The following is a 17,912-nucleotide window of genomic DNA, read 5'->3' as shown; positions in this document are numbered from 1 at the left end:
TGCAGTTCGTCAGAGCATTCACCATTAAAATACTTGTAGAACAGGCAGAGGGATGTAATATTTCATTGATGGGACAGAGGCTGAAGCTTAGATGCCAGTTTAGGGCCTATCAGATTGGCGACTCTTTTGAACCTTGTCTAGAAGTGAGAGACTAGTAGCAGATGCACCAGCCCAAATGTGACAACAATACTCCATACATGGGCGAATGGTGGCCTTATAGAGGTACAGGATACTTTCGGGCGTTAGTGGTTTTCTAGCACGATAGAGAGCCAACCTTCTTCACAGCAGTCCTGGCAATGCTTTCAATGTAATTGTTCCAACTCATGTTTCCTGTGAACGTTAGGCCAAGGAGTTTAAAAGATGTACTTTCAGATAGTCATTGGCCATTGCTATTGGTGGTAGACAAGGTTTCTTGTAATTATTGAAGAAAACAGGTTTAGTCTTGTGACCATCCATTTTTGTCCCCATTCCACTACAGATTGGACGTCGTCCTCTAGTGTTTCTGCCATTTCTTTAGATTGCTTTACCTGAAAGTACTTCGTTCAAACTTCACGGGGAACATGAATTGGAACAAATACATTGAGAGCATTGCCAAGGCTGCTGCAAAGAAGGTGGGCTCTCTCTACCATGCTAGAAAGTTACTTGCACCTGAGAATACCTTGTACCTCTACAAGGCCACCATTCGCCCATGTATGGAACATTCTTGCAACATTTGAACTGTTACTAATCTCTCACTCTTCGACGTGCTTCAAAAGAATCCCCAACATAATGGGTCCCACATTGTCAGCTAGACTTCAACTGCTGTTCAATCTGTTTTTTATAATGGTTGATGCTCCAATGAACGACAAACCCTTGTACCCTCTCGATATCATTACGCTCGACAAACCTGACAAGCAGCAAAATTCCACCCCTACACAGTATAAATCCCCAGATGTAAGAAAATCTTCTACTCTAATAGTTTCGTCCCTAGAACTGTTAGACTTTGGAATTCCCTTCCGGGTTCCTGTTTCCCTAACTGTACTGAAATGCAAAAGTGCAAATGTAATGTAAAAAAATATCTTGCTGCTCAACTCCCTACATAGTATCCCTGAAATTTATGTTCCCAATAGTAGACCCTAACATCAAAGTGGCACTTTCTTGCTTGCAGCGTAAATGTAAAAAGCAAAAAAAAAAAGTCATTGAAAATTTTAAATCTGATTCCATTTTGGCTCCTGGTCAAGAGATAAAAGAAAATTCTTACCTGATTTTCTGTCTAACCTCCTTGAGACAAGATAAATAATATATAAAAAAAAATATTAAAAAAATTTGTTTGCATTAGACTTGAAGACAACCATGCTGTTGTTAGTTGAGAAGCCGACTTGTGGTATTGTGTTCTACAAATTGGAAGTTCTAGGGAAAAAAAAACATCGTTCATGGAAATTTTTTTTTTGTAAAAGAAAATTCTTAGCTGTAGTTGCTGTGAATGCTTTATAGGAGTGGACATGGATTGGAGCTGAGTCAAGCACCCACCATGAACATAACTAATGATAGAGGTGTTCGACGATGTAAACATCTAGCTGAATATTGCCTTTTGCGTGTTGGCTATTTTAAGGCTAAGTAAAAAGTAATTTACGTGGTCTCTCCCCCAAAAACTCTAAATAAAACCTTTAAAAGTTCCCATTGTTTTCCATATTGTTTGGATGTGGTTATTTCACAGACAACACACATTTTTTTTTTGTGTATTGATATATTAAAATCCCTTTTTTTCTATTTACTTAAAAAGAAAATACAACTTTGTTATATATGGGTTGTGAAATTGTATTCATCTGCAAAAGATCTAGCTAATTTGCATATTCTTTTAAACATTCGTTTTAATTAGGGGTCCATCCTGGGCCCAACTCTTTTCCTGATCTACATTAATGATCTTCCAAATCACATCCTTACATCATTTGTAGACATTTATGCTGACGATACTACCATTTATAGTAGCACATCTAAAACAGTAAATGACCAAGTTCTCTCCAATTCTCTCTCCTGTGATGGGGAAAGGAGTGGCTAGTTACTTTTAATGCATCTAAAACCAAACTTCTCTCTTTACATCATCAGCATTCTAATCCACATTTGGCATCAATTGAAATGAATGGCTCTCGTCTTCAGGAGGCCTCAAGTTTTGACAAGCTTCTGGGCTTGACCATTACTCCTGATCTTAAATGGAACACGTACATCAAATCTGTTGCCAAGGCCGCTGGAAAAATGGTGGGATCTTTCTATCGATCCGGTAAATATCTCACTGCTGATGCTATTCTCTATCTATATAAGAGCCAGGTACGTCCAAGGATGGAATACTGTTGCCACATCTGGGCAGGAGCTGCTAGAAAGGACTTGTCCTGCCTTGAAAGAGTTCAAAATAGACTTTGTAGCCTCGTAGGAGATGTCCTTTTCTCCTCCTTGCAACCTTTATCTCACAGAAGAGATGTTGCGAGTTTGTCTCTGATGTATCGTTATTTTCATGGAAAGTGTTCGACTGAGCTTCAATCTATGGTCCCCCCTCACCAAACTTTCACAAGAAACACTCGTCTAGTTGTAAACACTATCAATAATTCCCCCCACTCTTTATCTGTGCCTAAACCTAATCGTAGATTCCATGAACAAAGCTTCTTTCTTAGAACTGCACGCCTGTGGAATTGTCTTCCGTTTTCCTGCTTTCCGGCTGACTACAATATGGTTGTGTTCAAGTCTAAAGTAAATAAGTTCTTGATGAGCCGTTCCATATAAGTTATCAAATTTACCAAATTTTCATTACTAATGATTACTATATTGTCCAATTTCTACTGTACACTCTTTAACCCTTATCCTTGAGTGGCCTCTGGGCCTTGATAAGTGGTGATGCCTATGTAAAAAAAAAAAAAAAATTAGTTTTTTTCGGTTTTTTAATGGGATGATCATCTAGAGTTCACTACTACGTGTAATTATATTCATGCAGATATTCTACATGATTTATACTTGCATAATATTTGCGTAAAATCTTTATAGTAAACAAAAACCTCTTTCTATATATATATTTATGTATACGTATATATTTTTGTTTAAGAAATTTTGCCTACCAAACTCCTGTCAATTTTTGGTCGACAGGCATGAAACTTAATATATAGGGTATTCGAACCTATGCGAAACTTTATTTTGGTTTTAGCCAGGGAAGATTTGTGCAAAAGTGTGAAAATCAAAGAATGGAATTTGTCAGGTGAAGGTCGAACAACAGCATTACGAATATGTAGGCATAACGTAATAGCTATTGGTTCATGTTTTAATTTTTAGCATTGCAGTAAACATATCTTCATAGTACAGTCATTAATGTCAAAGAAAAACGTAAATCGTAAGCTAAACGTTTTGGTTTCGATTCTCAGTGGTGGCGCACAAGTCTTTTTTTTTTATTTTTTTTTTTTATTTTTTTTTTTTTTTAAAACTTTTTAAATCATTATTATATATTGGGTCCGATATAATCTATGTGTCTGTAAAAGTGAACGTGTCTGTGTATCTGTGTGTGTGTGTGTACATTTTCCTATGCAATAACTCTATCAATTTTTAGTCTACAGACTCAAAATTTGTTATACAGGGTACTGAGATTTGGGAAAATCTTTGATCAGTTATTGGCCAGAAATTTGGCTGTTAAGGGGTCAAAGTTCAACGATTTGACCTTTGAGAACTCTACCAAACTCCTCCGACAATTTTGTGTCTAAACACATGAAATTTTAGATATAGGTTCCTTGGACATGGATCTAACTTAATAACTTGATTTGAGCCCCAAACAATAAATATTAAGGGGTCATAATAGGGGTCAAAGTTAAAAAAAAATTTGACCTCTGCGGTCTCTGCCAAATTACTCAGACAATTTCTGGTCTAAACATTTGAAATTTTACATAAAGGGTATTCAGAGATAAGGCAAGCTTTTTAAACAGTTTGGGTCGAAAATTTGAGCTACCAATATATAAATGTATGTATGTTTGCATGTCTGCCTGAAACTATCGACAGAGACGATGGATTTTCACAAGATCGTTTTGAAGCTTGACCCTTCAGACGATAAATACTAAAAAATTGGCTAAAAACATTAATTTCTTCACCCTCAACTCGGCACTTTTCTACAGGGAGGGGTCGCTTTTTCTGCTGATATTTTCCAAAGTCATCCATTCTTTTCGATTGTCTAGCCTTAATTTAAACCTACGTCACTTCCGGTTTGGCGGTGGTCGTAACAGCAAAGACGTCAGGTTTTTTTTCGCGTTCTTTTTCTCCTTCGCGATACGGGTTCAAGCCTGCCTTCCTGCTACCACTTTTCTTTTACCCAAACACCCAGGCAATGCCGGGCTGAAATGCTAGTGTAAAGATAGATACGAAATCCGCATTAATCAAAATATTATATTTAAGCGTATTTTATGACCGGGCAATGCTGGGCTGAAATGCTAGTATATGTATATAGAATTGTCTGCGAGTCCCTTTGGCGTAGTTGTTAAAGTACTTTTTTACACTAATCTGGAGATCGAAAGAATGGCTTCTGTTTGAAATTCTGTGCAGATTCCCGGAGTTTAGCAGAAGTTTTGGTATGTAGGAAGGATTGAACCCGGAGCCTTAACGCGCAGTTGGAAAATAATAAAGTGTGTTTGTATGCTTGTATGTCTGTTTGTTTGTTTGCTTGTATGTTTGTTTGTATGTTTGTTTGTATGTTTGTTTGTATGTTTGTTTGTTTGTTTGTATGCTTGTATGTTTGTTTGTTTGTATGTTTGTTTGTATGTTTGTTTGTATGCTTGTATGTCTGTTTGTTTGTTTGTTTGTTTGTATGTTTGTATGTTTGTATGTTTGTTTGTATGTTTGTTTGTATGTTTGTATGTTTGTTTGTTTGTATGTTTGTATGTTTGTTTGCTTGTATGCTTGTATGTTTGTTTGTTTGTATGCTTGTATGTTTGTTTGTATGCTTGTTTGTATGCTTGTATGTTTGTATGCTTGTTTGTATGCTTGTATGTTTGTTTGTATGTTTGTATGCTTGTATGTTTGTTTGTATGTTTGTATGCTTGTATGTTTGTATGCTTGTTTGTATGCTTGTATGTTTGTTTGTATGCTTGTTTGTATGCTTGTTTGTTTGTATGTTTGTATGCTTGTATGTATGCTTGTATGCTTGTATGCTTGTATGTTTGTATGTTTGTTTGTATGCATGTATGTTTGTTTGTATGTATGTTTGTTTGTATGTATGTTTGTTTGTATGTATGTTTGTTTGTATGTATGTTTGTTTGTATGTATGTATGTTTGTATGTATGTATGTTTGTATGTATGTATGTTTGTATGTATGTATGTTTGTTTGTATGTATGTTTGTTTGTATGTATGTTTGTTTGTATGTATGTTTGTTTGTATGTTTGTTTGTTTGTATGTTTGTTTGTATGTTTGTTGGTATGTTTGTATGCTTGTATGTATGCTTGTATGTTTGTATGTTTGTTTGTATGCTTGTATGTATGTTTGTTTGTATGCTTGTATGTCTGTTTGTTTGTATGTTTGTTTGTATGTTTGTATGCTTGTTTGTTTGTTTGTTTTTTGTATGTTTGTTTGTTTGTTTTTTTGTATGTTTGTTTGTATGTTTGTTTGTATGTTTGTATGCTTGTATGTCTGTTTGTTTGTTTGTATGTTTGTATGCTTGTATGTTTGTTTGTATGTTTGTTTGCATGCTTGTATGTTTGTTTGTATACTTGTATGTATGTTTGTATGTTTGTATGTTTGTTTGTATGTTTGCTTGTATGTTTGCTTGTATGTTTGTTTGTTTGTATGTATGCATGTATGTTTGCCTAAAACTTTTGACAGAGGCAAATATTTTTTATCTATCGTCAGTTTGTTTTCTATAAAATTGTATGTTAAAAAAAACAACAAAAACATCTTTTCTTTTGCAGGCCTGTCTGATGATGGCTATGATTTTGACTATGATGATGATGATGATGATGATTACTCTGATTGTTACGAGTCCGACTATTATGATCATTACTCGGGTGAATATTTTTTCGGTTCCGATGACGATTTTGGATTCCCTCCTGGTCGTATTTGGTTTCAAGGTGAGATTTTCTTTCATGCATATCTATTATTATATTAACAAAATATGTTTGATTTTTATGTGTGTGTCTTTCTCTCTGTTTTTCTTTCTCTCTGTTTTTCTTTCTTTCTGTTTTTCTTTCTGTTTTTCTTTCTCTCTGTTTTTCTTTCTCTCTGTTTTTCTTTCTCTCTGTTTTTCTTTCTCTCTGTTTTTCTTTCTCTCTGTTTTTCTTTCTCTCTGTGTGTTTTCTATCTCTGTGTGTTTTCTATCTCTGTGTGTTTTCTATCTCTGTGTGTTTTCTATCTCTGTGTTGTCGTCCGAAGGGTGAGCTTCAAAATGATACCAATCTCATTAAAATCTGTTGCCTCTGTCAAAAGTTTTAGGCATACAAACATACATACATACATTTAAACAGACAGGTGAGATTTATATTATAGATGGAAATTGCTCCAGACAATGCATGAAGTCACTTGATGTAAAGAGTTAAAAAAAATTCTGCTTCAAAGTAAAAAAAAAAAAAAAAATCTAGCCATTGATGAGGTTTATATTGATAGCAATACTTTCTCCTTTGTCAGAAACCTGGAATGTGAGGACTGAAGGATAAAATAAGGAAATTCAATTACATTATTGCTGCTGTAGATATTTTTGTATTTTTGAACCAACATGCCTGAAGAAGGCCGAAGGCCAAACCAACCGAAACATCTAACACTCAAATGAGAACAATAGTCGGATCAATACAAGAACTAAAATATTTCCTTCCTTTCTTCACCCCCCCCCCCCGATACGAAATGATAGTTTATTAATGTCGTATAATTGTAGTGCCATTGATTCTTATTCCGTAGACAAACGGGGCAGAATGTACAGAATGAATCGATAAAGTTGTCCCCCCTAAAGAAAACAACGCTACAGCTTTAATTTAAAACTTTTATTGAAAAAAAAAAATCAATTCAGATAACTTGATTATGTAGTAGAGCTGACATCTATTCAATTTAGCCGTCCTCAGCCTCAATACGGTTTCAGAACTGGGAGCATGCCTTTTCCACAAGTGCCTGCGGGAGCTCAGCAAATACTCGGCGGATGGCGTTGATTAGGCTGGCTTTAGTATTGTGGGAGGTCATGTTGGTGATGTTCTCGATGTATGTGGTCCAGCGGGTCCAGGTCTAGGAAGGAGAGGGGCCAATGAGAGAAGGGTACAGAGTTGTTGCACTCCTAAAGCCAAACCTCTCTCTTTGGACTTGTGGGTCGGCGCTGAGTTCTGCTGCCACACTTGGCCACCCGATTACCCCAGGGTATCATCACATTATTCATCACATCCTGATACACTTTGGTGTTGACTTTCAAGCCGACTTTGAAGGTGTGACGTGGCATGACTTGAAATTACACCAAAGACCATAACCATGGTCGAAAACTTTGTTTTCATCGCTCTGAGCATGTCTCTGTTATTCGTGGCAATTTATGGATGCATTTTGAGGGTGCTGGCAATGGTCCTGTTGGCATAATTTGGATCACTTTCAGATTACTATCGCTGTTGGGATTTGTACACTCAGGTGATTAATATTGGTATAATCCGAGAATAAGGATTGGCTTATAGTACAGTTTTCGAAGAATGTTTCTAGACTCGCAATTTTCCCGAACCCGTAGTTTCTATTTAAGGAGTTGGACTGTATAATACCCGTGTCAAAATTTTGCCTTATGTGGAGGCATATAAAAGGGAGAATGATTACGAACGTTGCGCTGTAATAAAGAACAATATATATGCACACACATATATTATCTATATATCTATAAAAGTGAACGTGTCTGTGTGTGTGTCTGTGTACATTTCCCTATGCAATAACTCTGTCAATTTTTAGTCTACAGACTCGAAATTTGATATACAGAGTACTGAGATTTGGGAAAACCTTTGTGATCAGTTTTCGGCCAGAAATTTGGCTGTTAAGGGGGTCAAAGTTCAACGATTTGACGTTTGAGAACTCTACCAAACTCCTCCACCAATTTTGGGTCTAAACACTTGAAATTTAAGGTATAGGTTCCTTGTACATGAATCTAACTTAATAACTTGATTTGAGTCCACAACAATAAATGTTAAGGAGTCATATATATATATATATATATATATAATTATTTTATTTATTTTTTTTTAAGTTTGTTTTAGAACTGTTTTTACTTTCAATGTATACTGTTTTCGTTTAACGGGTCTAGATTGTTATTTTAAAACCAGTCACCGTTAATTTTGAGTTAAGCTCAATGTGTCTATTTAATAGGGACAGAGCATATATAGTGCAAAATTTTGTTGAAAATTCAAAGACTCGCGTTCGTTTATTTCCTGGAGTTTTCCATTACAGCTGTTTCATTAATGAGTTGGCAATTTTACGATTTATGTTTCCGTAAAAATATCCTGTCCCCACCAACTTCTTTAAATGTTTATCCATTAGATTTTTACAACAAATGGTATATTTTTAACATGTTGGACATTGTATTCGGGTAAAAAGATTTCCACAGCCATGCTTCCTCATTTCCTCCATCTTTTGGTGTATCACATAGGGGTTTTCGCTGTATATATAGTGGATTGTCTGCAACAAAATAAGAAAACTTGTTTTCATCAAACAGAAAGGGAATGATGTCTTTTTTTTGGGCGACCATTTTGTCGTTCCATCCTATGTAAGAAAGTGGGCTCTCTCTACCGTACTAGAAAATTATAGTACCTTTCATCCCTCTGCTAGATACAGGTTTACGTTTCAAGGAGCAATGTACCAAAAGAAAAATAAGACAAAGGTTTCATTTAAACTTATTATTTAAGTTTTTAATATTTTTTTTTTATCTAGATTTGTTACGGTTGCAGATGGAGAATGATTAAAGAACGGTTGGGGGAACAGAGAGCAGCACGAGTTTTCCAAAGGTATGAGGGGCATTCCAAAAGTAAGGCCTTTGATTTTTTTTTACCCGTATTGTTCAAAGGGGATTGCAAATTACATTGTTATGATGACTGAACTTATGCATTCGTGACCTGAAAGTTTCATCTCTCTGTTGCAGATATTGACGGTGTGAAACTCGTGCGTCATTGAATTCCAGGCAAAAGCGCATCGAGAATAAATTCTCAAACACAAAACGGCGCTCGCTTTAATGGTACCACTCCCGTCTTCGTAGCTCTTCAACTTTTTGAGTTTAAAAAAAAAAAAAATGGGAGGCTTTACTTTTTGAACAACTCTCATGGCCTTTTGGTCAAGATCAAAGTGTAGTATCTGTTCTTCAGATGCTGCACTTCAATTTCTTGTTCTCTGTCAGTGGAGAAATCCTTCACGACTGAGACAATTTTTATTTTTGTTCTTTTTCTCCACGTTAAAAAACGACCCTGGTGTCTAACTCTGTCCTCATGGGGAGGCATTGGAAATAGAAACTCTCATATGATGAAGCAGGCTCCGGATGCCCATGCACAGCCATTGTTCATCGTTGGCAAAAGTTGATTGTAAATGATGGTGGCTATGTAGAAAAATGAATTTTGGAGTATGAAATGTCGCTCGTTTTAATATGTCGTCGTGTGGTAACTCTGACAACTAGGGATCTCCAATTCTTTGCACAAAATCGATGACGTCATCATTTTGTATGTAAATCAAATATTGAAAGATGGAAGTAGATTTTGATATTTACACAAATATATCTCTCTTTGGCTACACAGTACTTCATCCTACAAAGGTCGGTAGTACTTGGTGACCAGTAGTCTGAGATGTCGGAAATGTTTCTGTCTCTGTCTATCCTTGTGGCCATGTCACTAGTAAGGGTGCTGGAGGTAAATGTTTTGTCTGGGCTGACGTTATCCGCCTGATAGTCAGGGACCTGAACCTTGGATTAACCACTAAGGAGGCTGTCCTATCAGCAGGCGCAAAGTACTGGGACTGCTGTATTGCCATTTGGTGAGTGGATCTGGACTATGCAGTAGTCTCTGGTGGGGCCTCTCGATGCCATACTAGTGGGTAATTGTTACGGCTTTACCTTTTTGTGTGCTACAAAAAAAAAAATTTCCTGTCTTTTTCTCTCTCTTACTTTCCCTCTCTGTACTGCTCTAACCAAGTATGCTGACCTATTCCACAAATCCCAAAACCTCAACATGAAATATCTCCAGAATAAAAACTTGATTAAACCTAGAACCACATCTGCCAACGTAGACCCCTACTACCAGCTCTCCTTCTCCAAGATCAGGGGTCTACGTTCCAACCTTCCAGAGGTTGAAACCCAATTACAGGAGACGAAACCGAACATATTATTTCTAAGTGAAACTGGAATAGGGCCGACCACTTCCTTAGATGAGTTCATAATTAACGGATACTCTAACTTAACAGCTAAATTTGACCTCCAAGATCGCCATGGGCATGGAATATGTGCCTACATTAAGGATGGCTTCCCGTGTGACAGGGATATCTCTAGAGAAGATCCTAATTTACCCTATATGTGCTTCAGGGTTGCACTTGCTAACACCACTGCATTTATATTTGCCCTCTATCGGCCCCACAACAGCAGAGTTACTATCTTTAAGAGCATATCTGAGAAAATAGACCACATACTGTCTGCACATCCCTCGGCTAACTTCCACATCTGTGGTGACTTCAACATCCATAATGTGGAATGGCTGACCCATTCAAATAAGACAGACGATGAGGGGAGGTTTTGTCATGATTTTGCCATTGCTTATGACCTCACTCAGATTGTTCGCGAACCCACCCGTGTGCCCGATACACCCGGTCAATATGCAAACCTCCTAGACCTTTTTCTCTCAACTTCCCCTGAGCTATGTTCATGTTCCGTTCATTCTCCTCTAGGATCCTCCGACCACTCCGTCGTATCAGTTAAGATAAAAACGAAATGTAAGAAGTTCCCAGACGTACCCCTCCACCGTACTGTATACCGATACGCTATGGCTGACTGGGATAGCTTCCGTACATTCATATCTGATTTACCTCTGCACTCTGTTTAAAAAGGAAGTGTCCTCTATAGTATCAGATCTGACTGAATGGTTAATTGTAGGCATAGACCAATTCATACCATCTAAAAAATTCCAACAAAAACCTAACAGCCAGCCATGATTTCCCCCAGAATGTGCTGCTGCTATCGCGCACAGAAATCACTTTTTCCATAGCTACCAACGTAATAGATGCACTGAGACTAAAGCTGCTTTCAGGACTGCCAGCAACCACTGTAAAAGAGTAATAAAAAAATGCAAGATAGCTATATGCCCAGTCTGTTAAATCCAAGGTAGCTGATCAGCGGCTTGGTTCCCACCAGTTTTGGCAAATAACAAATAGGATCCTGAACAGAAGTGTGCGTTCTATCCCAACCATTATCAATGGACCAGAGGTCATCTCGTCAGTGTCAGACAAGGCCAAACTATTTGCAAAGAACTTTGCAGCTAATTCTACCCTATGCGACGAAGGCCATCAACTCCCATATTTCCTCCTATAACACAGAACAAGCTAGGTAACATACAAATATCCGTGCATGAGGTCGCCAAGCTAATCAAGAACCTAGATTCCAGTAAAGCAACTGGCCCTGATGGCATCCCAATTATAGTGTTAAAAAAGCTTCAACCAGAACTTGCTCCCATACTTACGAAACTATTTAAGCGTTGCCTTAAGGAGAAGTGCTTTCCGACTCCCTGGAAGACCTCATCAGTTTGCCCTGTATTTAAGAATTCAGGTGATAAGTCATCTCCCTCTCAGTACAGACCAATAAGTCTCCTGTGTGTTATGAGTAAGTTGCTGGAATCCATATTAAATAGAGAAATAGTCAACCACCTCAGCAGGAATAACCTTCTTAGTGACACACAATATGGTTTCAGCTCTGCAAGATCTACCGCAGATGTGCTGACGGTTATATCCCACAGGATTAGTGAATCTCTTGACAAAGGCTTCCTTTCTAGGGCAATTGCTCTTGACATATCAAAGGCCTTCGACAAGGTATGGCATATCCTTACATCAATGCTCTGATCCCCATCTGGCATCAATTGTGATGGATGGCTCTCGTCTGGTGAGGCTCCGTGTTATGACAAGCTTCTGGGTTTGACCTTTACTCCTGATCTGAAATGGAACACGTACATCAAGTCTGTTGCCAAGGTCGTTGGAAAGATGGTGGGATCCTTCTACCGTTCCAGAAGATATCTCACTACTGGTGCAATTCTCTATCTATATAAAAGCCAAGTACGTCCAAGGATGGAATACTGTTGCCATATCTGGGCAGGAGCTGCCAAAAACAGCCAATCCTGCCTTGACAGAGTACAAAATAGACTTCGTGGCTTAGTGGGGGATGCCCTTTTCTCTACCCTGCAACCTCTCTCCCACAGAAGAGACGTTGCGTGCCTATCCTTGTTTTATCGGTATTTCCATGGCAGGTGCTCGTCTGAACTCCAATCTCTGGTCCCCCCCTCGCCAATCTTTCACGAAAAACACCCGTCTAGTATAATCCACTGTGAAAAATTTCCCCCACTCTTCATCTTCTTTCTTAGAACTGCACGCCTGTGGAACTCTGTTCCATCTGCCTGCTTCCCACCTGACTACAACTTGGATGTCTTCAAGTCCAGCGTAAACAATTTCCTGATGAACCGCCTCCTTAAGTAGACACTTTATTAAATCTCCACACTAACGTACTGTACTTACAATAACCCTTATTCTTGAGTGGCTTCCGGGCCTTGATATGTTGTGACCACCTTGTAAAAAAAACAAAAAAAAACAAAAACATAATTCACAAAAAAATTTTTTTTTCAAACTTAACCAACAGCTGCTGGTACTGACTTTAAGTCTTAAATTTTGACTTTTACTTTGAAAAGGCCTTATTTCTATTATTTCCTTGAAAAATCCATGAAAAAACAGGCGATTTTAACTGGAATTCACGTCTTATACAGCCTAACATCATAAATGTATTACGTATTTGAAGTATCCCGTGTGTGTATATCTATAATATAAAGCTGAATGTCTGTCTGTGTGAGTCTGGTCACGAATTGGCTCCTATATGGTTGACTATTATAGAAAACTGATCACATATAATGATAGAAGATGTATCGAGACACAGGAATGGGTATGTTTGATCTGGCATAGTGATGACTCATTAAAATTGTGGGGTCTATGTACGCACCTGGTCCACACAGTATGGAAATAAAAAATTTAAAAATTAAAAAAAAAACGGTTACAAGTGTTTTTGATATAGATGTATATAATAATACTTCGATAAGTATGTTTTAACTTAAATGGGGATAGTATAATAATTGTGGGGTCTGCGTTCGCGCCTGGCCTCCATAGAATGAAAATAGGCACAAACTTTAATAAATACTTTTCATATCTATCTGCGTAAGTATACTTTGATAATTATGTTTCAGTTTGAAGAAATATGGCATAATAAAATTATGGGGTGTTCATTCGCGCCTGACCTCCATAGAATGGAAATATGTCACAAAGTTTAACAAGGTTTTTTTTAATATAGATCCACAGAATATTGTGATAAGTGTTTCAGTGTGAACAGGTATGGTATAATAAATTATGGGGTTTATCTATTTTATTTTTACTTTTATCATATTTTGCTTTGGTTTTGATATCCGCAAATTCAAAGCTATCTCTTTACAACCCTTCCTTTTCATAACCTACCATACTTTCATAAATCAGAGTCCATTTTCTGTAGGCTGTTTTTGAACCCAGTCAACGATGGGTACTTTTGCTAGTATATATATATATATTGACAGAAAATAAAGAAACGTATATTGGTTGTATGGGACTCCGCTCAACTGGAAGGACAAATGACCTACTCCCTCTGATAGCAGAAACTGGTTACCAGAAGTATGGTTTGATCTGGCATAATGATGACTTGTTAAACGCCAAACCCTAACCCTAACCCCCTCTTCATTCCAACGACTGCTGCTATTGTTATTACTGATGATGATGATGCAAATTACCCATGTAAGGTGCACCCTTGTCACCCTAGCAAGGATGGGGGGGGGGAGACTCGAAATACGCCCCTTCCTACTCGCCTCCGCCTCCACTTACCCATGAGAACAGCATCATTCTTCTCTAAGTTGCTCTTGGCCTTTTTAGTGGTGTTAAGGTCCTCATCCTGCTGTTAACGTCCTCTCAGCTTTGGCCACCAGCATTCACATGAGTTTCACTTGACTCAGAAGGACCCCCACATGCTGAAGTAGGGGTTCTTTTGTTGCCGTTTCCGTAACATGTTTTTACAAGAAAGGGTTATTAGCCCTGTGCTCAACCCCCCCCCCCTCCCACTGGAGGACCAGGGATCACTCTTTGTCTGGTTTTTATCCGTCGACCTTTCTTAATGAACTGACCCCTTAAGTAATGCTATTGTTCCAATGATTACCCTTATCTTCAAGTTACTTCAATAAGAGATGACTCCCTTGTAAAAAAACTTATTTCTCTCTACCTCTCCTTATCTTTGTCTCATTGCCCCTCCCGTTATCCCAACATTCTCTCTCTCCAAATCCTCATTTTCCTTTCGTTCATTCCAAATCCTCCCCTAGCTAAACATGCATAAAATACACAGCCAAAACTTGTTAATACATATTTCGGGGAATAAATCGGCGTTTTACCTTACAATTAGTACTTAATCCATCAACCATAAGCGCGGCCACGGTCGATATTGAACACGAGTTTGTAGTGTACCTATTTACTATGCCTCCCCACGGGACAGAGTTAGACACCAGGGTCGTTTTTTAACGTGGAGAAAAGGTACAAAAATAAAAATTGTCTCAGTCGTGAAGGATTTCTCCTCCACCGAAAGAGAACAATAAATTGAAGTGCAGCATCTGAAGAACAGATACTACACTTTGATCTTGACCAAAAGGCCAAGAATTCAAATATTGTCGGTAGCTGAATACTTGATGTTTCGAAAGGGTTATCAAGGATATTTTTATCGTGACGTCATCACTAGACCAAACACAGCTTAAGGGAGTCCCATCTCTCCTCGAGAGAAGAATAGACCGCGTCTGTTTCGCCTTCCCAAATGGTCATCCATCTGGTACTGGCCAGGCTCAATGTTGCTTAACCGAATTTCACACTTCAAAACTCAAAAGCGGGATGATTAAACACAATCGAAGTTCTGATATTCAGACGTCAAAATAAGGTATGCAAACAATTTTTTTTTAATCTATAATTCTGTCCCTTACAACAACACAATATGTTGTGTTTAGTTTCAGATTATTATTTTAAGCATATTTGTACCCCCTCAAAACAAGGGGGGTTGTAATAAAAAAAAATATATATATATATATATAAATATCGTTTATGAATAATAAGTACACTATTATAAAGTTCATTCTTTTCTTAATAATCGATGAAAATTTTGCATTGATCGGATAATTACCTGATTTTTGGTAGATTTTTAAAAGACGGTCCGTCAAAAAGTACTTACCTGCCCCCCCCTCCCCCAGTTTTGGCGGTGCCTAGTTTATAGATTTCATTGAAAATAAATCTTAATATATTAATAATATATTAATATTAAGGCTCAACGTTGCTTAACTTTGGTGATCTGGCGAGAACCAATGTGTCAACATTATTGTGGCGTTTAACACAGTTCCTTATAACATTGAAACATTTATAAAATCTGATCATGGTTGTTTAATAAATTTTAGGTGTTACTCATATTGGATAACACTTATTAGCAACAACTTGGATGTGTCTTTGTTCTGTAGTTTTTTTTTTTCACTTACAGCAAACATACAAACAGAATCAACTATAGTTTATATACTAAATTTCTGACCTTGCTCCCGCCAGTATAGCTCTAGCGATCATTGAAACGCTCTAGCCCCTTCACCGTCAAAAGGTGGTAACTGAAGAAGGAGTTATCTCCCTTTGGGTTTATTCAAGATTACCTTCTCTATCGGAGCTATCATGTCTTAGTATGGAATCCGCTTGACGTGGCGAGGTTGAGACCTTTGTTTAACACTGATTCCTCAACCTTACGCCCTAGTGTTAATTTACCGTTTGGGGTAAATATAGATGTTGGGTTTTCACCACCACGCAAACAATAGATCAAATAAAAGCGTAGGGTTTCATTTGATCTCTTTATTCTCTTCATTGCCGCTATTTTGTTTTCATGATTAGCATGCGACTGTTTAACTAAGACGAATAAAAATTCTCATGCAGAAAAGACACAAGGAGACGTTCGCTGAGTTTACTCAAGGTTTTATTAAAGAGAATAGACTTAGGAGAGAGAGAGTGAGGCTAACTAACTCATTAATTCTTTCCTTAACTTATTTGGATTCTTCAGATGACTGTTCATATCTTGAGTGCCATTTTCACAACTTATCGGTCGATGTAACCTCTGACCTTCTTCAGGTGTAACTTGTTGAATTTGGGAATCTGTACTGAACCCTTTATTTACTTCACGGGGGTAGTATGCTCTTGTTCTGGTAGCCATGACTGGATAGAAATCCTAAGTAATTCGCAGTTGTATTTTCTTTCATGGCTGATGGAACGAGAGCATGCTTCCCTCGTTAATTAAATAAAGGGTTCCGTTCAACGAAATTCTGAAATTTTTCTGGCAAAGGTAGTCCTGCTAGGAGCTTTTGTTCCCACTCGTATAGCTCTAGGGATCATTGAAACACTCTAGTTCCTTCACTGCGATGAGGAGGAGAATAGTGGCCTATATTCTATTATAGTTTGAATAATTTTAATACTGCAATGTAGACTAAGATATGAAGCTTCTCCCAAGTACAATGTGGTGGGTCCCTAACTGGAACAAGCAACAACAAAAAAAACTATCAAATATTTAAATAGAAGTGAAATATAAATATTTAGACTGATTATAATTTTAATATTTTTAATGTAATATTTTTGATGTAATAATTTTAATATTTTTGATGTAATAATTTTAATATTTTTGATGTAATAATTTTAATATTTTTGATGTAATATTTTTGATATTTTTAATGTAATAATTTTAATATTTTTAATGTAATATTTTTGATGTAATATTTTTAATATTTTTGATGTAATATTTTTAATATTTTTGATGTAATATTTTTAATATTTTTGATGTAATATTTTTAATGTAATATTTTTAATATTTTTAATGTAATATTTTTAATATTTTTAATGTGATATTTTTAATGTAATAATTTTTATGTAATAATTTTAATGTTTTTAATGTAATAATTTTTAAATATATTAATAGTATAAGAAATTTCTCAGTAAATTCATTGGCAGATGCTTTTCGAACTGATAGGCTGTCATGCACACACACACACACACACACACCCACCCACAAACTTATCTCAATTATGCACCAGTTATCTGCCCTTGTCGTTATTCCCAATTTGTCCGACAGGTGGCGTTTTCTACTTCCTGTTTCGTTTTCTTTACCCAACTTCTGTTATATACCTATTTCTCTCTCTTTTAATCAAATCGTCCATGTGAACGCATACACATTTTCCGTTTTCCTCGGCAGGCAAACACTTATGTTTAAGATGAAACCTATGTACATTCTTTTTCAAGGTAAGAATGAATACACATGTTTATATTAATGAACTCTTGTATACACCGAGACACGTTTACACAACAAACTCTTTTGTGCAACAAACACTTTCAACTTTGTCCGTATACATATACATACCACAAATATTACAAGTTAAGACATACACACGCATTCTTACATATTTCAAGTTAAATAAAACATCTTATTTGTATATATATATCGTAACTCTGTTTTAACGTTCTCCCCTTTGATGTCTCTTCTTTAAATGTTAACTTGTGCCTATTTGTTGACTAGTGTGGGTGCCCGGCATTGCCCGGGTGTTTGTAGGTGTGTGAAAGTGGAAGTAGGCAGGCAGGCTCGAACCCGCAATGTGAAGGCGGAGGAAAAAGTGTTTAAAGAAAAATCTTC

General features: G+C 37.0%; 1 protein-coding gene and 1 pseudogene across 6 annotated transcripts in view; one reads left to right on the top strand and one right to left on the bottom strand.

The window, feature by feature from the left end:
- The window catches only part of LOC145271101 (uncharacterized), a 177,356-nt gene that overhangs the window by 150,380 nt on the left and 9,064 nt on the right, over nucleotides 1–17,912 (top strand). For 2 of the 6 annotated variants that reach the window (XM_080126646.1, XM_080126645.1), the window contains exons 17-18: nucleotides 5,905–6,063; nucleotides 17,478–17,524. In XM_080126646.1, the coding sequence (XP_079982772.1) occupies nucleotides 5,905–6,063; nucleotides 17,478–17,500 (182 nt within the window). In that variant the 3' untranslated portion in view covers nucleotides 17,501–17,524. Of the gene's footprint in view, nucleotides 1–5,904; nucleotides 6,064–8,866; nucleotides 8,941–17,477; nucleotides 17,525–17,912 lie in introns of all 6 variants that reach the window. The other 4 variants (XM_080126643.1, XM_080126642.1, XR_013865692.1 and 1 more) reach the window with 3 other exon arrangements.
- Nucleotides 14,662–14,886, bottom strand: LOC145271830 (U2 spliceosomal RNA; annotated as a pseudogene).

The sequence above is a fragment of the Euprymna scolopes genome, chromosome 46 (genome assembly GCF_053919585.1).
Source record: "Euprymna scolopes isolate OS-2025 chromosome 46, ASM5391958v1, whole genome shotgun sequence".
NCBI lineage: Eukaryota > Metazoa > Mollusca > Cephalopoda > Sepiida > Sepiolidae > Euprymna > Euprymna scolopes.
The sequence above is the reverse complement of the archived record's forward strand: the minus strand, read 5'-3'. Positions and strand labels throughout refer to the sequence as shown.